The following is a 6,301-nucleotide window of genomic DNA, read 5'->3' as shown; positions in this document are numbered from 1 at the left end:
CAACTTTGATCTAATATATCTTGGTTCTTGGAAAAGATATCGAAATTTTGTCAACTGATAAAATGTTTATCATAGTATCACCAACATTTCATCAGTTGAAATTTTCTGATATCTCTTACAGAAAACGAAAAAATTAGGTTCAAGGGATCGATCTTTTTGAGGAGTTTGAGAGATTTTAAAAGCAAAAATTCGGTTTTTATATTTTTAACGTGATGAAAAAAATTGAAAAAAAATTAAAAGTTTTAATCAAAAACGACTACGTGAATTGGTTTAGAAACCTTGACCTTTGATAGAATACTTTAAAGAAGGATTAAAAAGAAGGGAAAAATTAGTTCTCACTTTCTATGGACTCCAGTTAGAGGAGTCGGGTTAGGGAACCGGGATCCGGACTAGGTCCCTGGGTCCCCACTGGGTCTTATAGTTATTCTTGGGATTTTCTGATTTGTGCATGAATTCAGTATTAACCATACTTGTAACGGGCCGGGCCGGGCTTTTTCCCGAATTTCGGAGGCCCGGCCCGGCGGGCCTGTCATTCCACAAGTTTTGAAAATTTCAAAAAACACATAAGGGGGGACCCTTATGTGATTTTTTTTCGATCAAAAAATTGTTTTCGAGTTTTTTTTTTGATATTTTTTGATCAAACAGACAAACAATCCAAAAAGCACAAAAAATATAGAAAATTGTCAAAATTCGGTTCAAAACGACAAAAATTTTTGCTGCCGGGTCCGGGCCTTGAAATTTTTCTCAGGACCGGAATTTTACAAGTATGGTATTAACCGAAAAATTCACTTCTCATTTTTCTCAATTCACTGAAACCGAAATAAAAAAACATGACAAATTGAATTTTATTGAAAAATAACCGAAAACGGAAAAATAGAACTACAAAATTTTACAAAACTTCCTTTTCGGCTTCTTCTCACTTCGAAGTGTTTCTCTGACCGCTTTATCAAAAATCTGAAAACCCTAAAATTTTTCTCTTTCTCTCTGCGTCTTTCTCTTACCTCCTTCACTCCTTCTCTCAATTTCGCGGAGCACTCAAAATAGGCGATTGCTCCGATGCGATGAGCCACCTCCAATCCTTGTTCCCATCGAACAGGCATCTGTCTGCGTCTCTTCAATTCCATCACTATTTCCTCATCATCCCTCAAATCCTTCTTCGTTGCAACGAGTATAATTGGAGTGTTTGGAAGAAAATGTTGGATTTCTGGATGCCATTTTTCCAGAACATTCTCCAGAGAATCAGGATTATCGATTGAGTAACAGATGAGAATGATGTCGGATTCGGGGTAGGCAAGCGGGCGGAGCCTCTCGTAATCTTCTTGACCCGCGGTATCCCAGAGGTCTAGTTGGATCTGGAAATGGTTGAAAATTTGAAATTTGCAAAGATAGTATGAAAAACGATTTTGATTTTTTGATCTAGAAAAAATGAAGAAAATGAAACAGCAACATTTCCGTGGGAAATTTGAAAATTGGAAAACATTTTTTGAGAATTTTCAATTTCTATAAAAATTGGATATTGCTACAAAAAAGAAACTGCGAAACAAAAAAAACCCTCGATTTTAAAGTGGACAAATTAAAACAGTAAATTTTTCTGAATATTCAAAAAAAAATACAAGTTTTTGAAAATGTTCGATTTTTATATGAAATTGAAAAGATTGCACTAAATCGCAAATCAGAACATTTTCACATTTTGTTAAAATTTGAAAACAAATTTTTTCTTTGAAATTTTTCAGTAATTCTACATAATTCAAAAGATGACTGATAAAATTTGCAAGCTCTGAAGTATCAAAAAAATTAATTTTTCAATATAAAAAATGATAACCTAAAACAGAAAAAGTGTTTCGAATTATTGCATAAATTTTCAAAAAATAAAAAACTTCGGAACTTTTCTGTTCATCATCAGAAAATTTAAAAAGTTCCGATATAAAAAGACAAACTGAAACAGAAAAATTTAAGTTGTTTAGTTGAGAGAAAGTATTAAACGAAAAAAATTGCAGAACTTTTTTTTGAATTTGTTGAAGTTTTAGGTCGTCAAAATCAATTTTTAAAAATCAATATTGGAATTTTTTCCAAAAAAAATTCTCGACTCACAAATTTACCATCAATCTCCATATCAACATAATCCGTGTCAAAGACCGTGGGAATGTGAATTTCAGGAAATTCATTTTTACTGAATGTAAAAAGAAGAGACGTTTTCCCACAAGCACCATCCCCAACAATTACTAGCTGCAAAAATATTTAATTAGGGGTACACAACTAAGATACTAATTAAAGTATAATTACCTTCTTTCGAAGCTCCGGGTACTCTTTTCGGGGCATAATTAGAGACGATGGGGCTGAAAAAGAGGTCTGAAAATGAATAATTTGTGGAAAACCAAAAATTTCAGAAAAACGAAAATTTTAAATTTCTGAAAATTTGAAACACATCGAGAAGCACATCGGGTTCAATGAAAAATTTTGATTTTTTCGAAAAAAATCGAAATTTCGAAAACGTGAATTTTTTTTCAAAATTTTAGAATGAGTCAAATCAGGAAGGGTGTGTCCGGGTGGAGACTGATAGTGATAAAAAAATTTCTCGTCAACAACATTTTTTTAGACATTTTGAAATATTATTTTCCAATTTGAAAAGTATTTGGTTTTTTTGTCTGAAATTTTGAAATTTTCAAGATCAACGCAAATTGTTTTTTTTTTTGAAATAATAGTTTTTGTTTTACTCATGTTTTGTAATTAGTTTAATAATTAAAAAATGCTCTATCAAAATTTATAAAAGTTTTGAAACACTGAATTTTTTTGGACAATTTTTTTTTCTAAATATGTCGTCAAACGCGAATTTTAATTACTTTTTATTATCAGTATGGGGTCAGAAATCACACAATTTTTTGTTTTTTATCAGTTTGTGCTGGAAAACTTTTTTTCTTGAAATAAGAAAAATCACTCATACACTGAACAAAAAAAGTCATTTTTTAACTTTTTCAGTAAAAAAACTTCAAGTTTGAAGTTCTACAAGAGTGATTCAGAATTTTTCAGTTTGTCTGAAAATTTCAGTGTATATTAAACAGAAATAGAGCTTCAATTTTGTAGTTGACAACTTTTTAAAAAAATTTCATCTAGGCGAGTTAGTGCGCTGGACACCAATCTAGGTCTGTGTTCAGGGTACTGCTTGCTTCAAGCGGCTTATCTCATTTGGATGAATTTTTATGAAAAAGTTGTCAATTACAAAATTGTAGCTCTATGTTTGTTTAGTGTACTCTGAAAGTTTCAAATAAATTTGAAAATTCTAAACTTATTTTTTAGGATTTTAAATTGGACCATTATTTGTTCCTTTTCTTTTTCGAATAACTGAAAAGTTAATTTATTTAATAAATTCTGTTTCATTTGAGACACAACCCAATAGTTAAACATTTAACAGCAGTTTCTTGCGTATTTTCAGTTCAAGATTTCCGATTTTTAATATTTCTCAATTTTCAGATTTCCGAATTTTCAGATTTCCGAATTTTCAGGTTCTCGAGTTTCCAAATTTTCAAATTTCCTGAATTTCAGATTTTTAAAATTCTGTTTCAAATGAGTCATAACTCAGTATCTGAAGTTTATTAGATGCTTCTTGAATATTCTTGTTATTTTCGGTTTCTGATTTTTTTTTCAAAAGTTTCATTCCCGAATTTTAAGATTTCCGAATTTTCAGACTTCCGAATTTTCAGATTTCCGAATTTTCAGATTTCCAAATTTTCAGAGGCCGTATGCATGAAACGGTTTGTCGGGCAAAAGACGTTTGTCGGGGTTTGTCGACAAACCTCAAAAGTCGACAAACGAGATATTGGTATGCACGAACATTTTGTTTGTCGACAAAGAAGTTTGTCGCCTTAAAAGCGTTTGTCGACCTTTTGAGCAGACAAACGACCGACAAACCGGCGAACCTATTTTTTCAACTATTGTTTTTGGTTTTTTTTCCATTTTTGAACTTTTATTATACGTCATTAAGCTATCAAACCATTTCTAGAAATGGATGAAATTGACCGATTTTTGCTCGATTCTCAATTGGCTGTGACTGTTCCCCGAATTTTTCGGGATCGAACTGATCCTTTTGAAGTACTTTCGGATAGAGAGTTCCGCCGGAAGTTCCGATTCTCCAGAGGAGCGTTCTTCTCGTTGCTCGATATATTCTCGGAGACCATTACTTTGAGAACTCGGCGATCATCATCTCTGACTGCGGCTCAGCGATTTGCTGTCACACTTGAAGTTCTTTCGACGAATTCATTTCAGTCGTCAGTTGGACTAGCTTGCGGCGTAGATCAATCCACCGTATCAAGAACTTTTGACCAATGCTTAAACGCGATTTGCTCCCATGTTTCTCAATTCGTCCAATGGCCCAACGATGCTGAACGGCTCGTACACAATGAAAAGTAACAGTTTACCGTATTTTCTCTATCAAAATGACATTTCCTTATTTTTTTCAACCTATCTCCTCATTAAATTTCAATTTTTAAAACTCAAAAAAGTTTATGAAAATGAATATGCAAACTTTCATTATCCGGCACTATTTCATCATTTCTAATTTTCGATATTGTTTTGAAATGCCCTATTATGTAAGGTTTCCTTCTATTAGAGATGTCTTTCTAATAGAGAGAATACGGTATATTATGTTCAGTAATCACAACCTTAGGTTCAAATCATTAACGAACATCCCGAATGTCATTGGATGTATCGACGGCACGCACATCCGCATTCCAGCTCCGTCACAAAACGAGTATGCCTACGTCAATCGGTGAACGATCTCTAAGATTTTTAGCGAAATTAATCGCTTCCGTACGAATGAAATCTCTCCGTTAATTTTCTTTTTTACCTAAAAATCTATCTTGATGAATTCTTGCCTTATTTTTCAAATTTTCAAAAAAATTTACCTGCTCAGCCGAACGTTTCGCACCTAGCGCATCCAACTTGAGACTCCACTCCGTCCAATATCTTTGTTTGGCTGTGCCACCTTCTTTTCGCGAACCTCCAGCAACCGGTGCGTTGTACTCATCCCAGTTTTCGATGAGCCAACCAATCAAATGACATGAGTTTTCCGCCGACAAATCTTCAATTTTCGATCTCTTTTCCAAATCCATACTAAAATTTACATTTTGTTGTTTCAGATTTCAGATTTCAGATTTCAGATTTCAGATTTCAGATTTCAGATTTCACAATAACATTCAAAATTTTCACTTCCTCGAAATTTCTGCTAATCGAGATTTCGCCCTTCAAATTTCCGCTGTTTCAGAATGTTTTCAAAAGTTGTATTTTCTCAAATTTCTGCTAATCTATCTCCCCCAGGATCTTCGTATACATTAAACTAAAAGTGTTCGTTTTCCATTCGGTTTGTCAGTTGGTCCATCCAGCATTATACGAAATCTCTGCGTTTATATTCCTGGACAATGAGTATATTTAGTGTAATGTTATTTAAATGCTGCCCGTTTCATTTAGTGTGTATGTGTGAAAATTCTCTGATTTTCTGATTCGAGAACTTTCTTTCTGTTTCAAGACATTTTGATATTTTGATCAGAATGTTTAAATTTAGTTGAAATTGCAAAATTAGAAATTCGACCTAATTTTCCAATTTTCGTTCTGAACCTTTTTTGCTTTTCGCTTCTAATTTTGCTAATTTCCAGAACTATGACTGTCACCAAAACTGAAAAACGCTCGATTATCTCAAATCCATCTGAAATTCAAAAATCTGAAACTGTGAAAACCGTCGTGGAGGAGAATCGAGCCACCACCATCAGAACTACAGTAATCCAAGGACCAGAATCGCCAACTGGAGTTTTTAGTGTCAAACAGAAGACCGTGATGAGTGTTCATAATACGGTAGGTGATGTTTTTTGATTTTGAGAATTAGGAAAGTTAGAAACAAACGAAAGAGTCAAATTATCGAAAATTATGGTAGTTCCATTTTTTGGAATTGTTGAAACGAAAAATTTTTGATTTTTTGAGAAAATTTTTGATTGTTTAGAATGAAAAAGTCAAATTTGAATTTAAACTTTTTGGGAGATGTTTGAAAATTGACTATTGCACGCTCTCCCACAGAACACTTCCGAACTGCAAATTAATTTTCGATCTACAGAATAAAAAGTTTGGCGCGATCACAATTGCAGGTCTAAAACCATAATTTCAGAATTTTTTATCTGATTTTGTGGAGTTCCAAGATGATTTAAATGATTCTTAAAAAATTAATTAGTGGTTATAGATTCATGTATGGTCGTTTTCCGGAAGAAAAAAATGTCAAAAATTTTGAAAGTTTTTTACAGAAAAAATGTCTCTTCTCTTT

General features: G+C 32.9%; 2 protein-coding genes across 2 annotated transcripts in view; one reads left to right on the top strand and one right to left on the bottom strand.

Moving 5' to 3' along the window:
* Positions 1–879: 879 nt before the first annotated feature.
* Positions 880–5,105, bottom strand: CBG13699 (the record flags this gene model as incomplete). The annotated part of the gene is made up of 5 exons (XM_002632422.2): positions 880–954; positions 1,002–1,352; positions 2,092–2,226; positions 2,284–2,349; positions 4,899–5,105. 5 exons carry the CDS (start codon positions 5,103–5,105, stop codon positions 880–882), a joined length of 834 nt encoding a protein of 277 aa, XP_002632468.2.
* Positions 5,106–5,649: 544 nt separating this feature from the next.
* The window catches only part of CBG26228, a gene marked incomplete at both ends in the record, with an annotated part of 1,597 nt that continues 945 nt past the window's right edge, over positions 5,650–6,301 (top strand). The window contains one exon of the mRNA XM_045244791.1: positions 5,650–5,841. Within this exon, the coding sequence (XP_045099424.1) occupies positions 5,650–5,841 (192 nt within the window). The remainder of the gene's footprint in view (positions 5,842–6,301) is intronic.

Source organism: Caenorhabditis briggsae (assembly GCF_000004555.2).
Source record: "Caenorhabditis briggsae complete genome, chrIV, whole genome shotgun sequence".
Lineage (NCBI taxonomy): Eukaryota > Metazoa > Nematoda > Chromadorea > Rhabditida > Rhabditidae > Caenorhabditis > Caenorhabditis briggsae.
The sequence above is the reverse complement of the archived record's forward strand: the minus strand, read 5'-3'. Positions and strand labels throughout refer to the sequence as shown.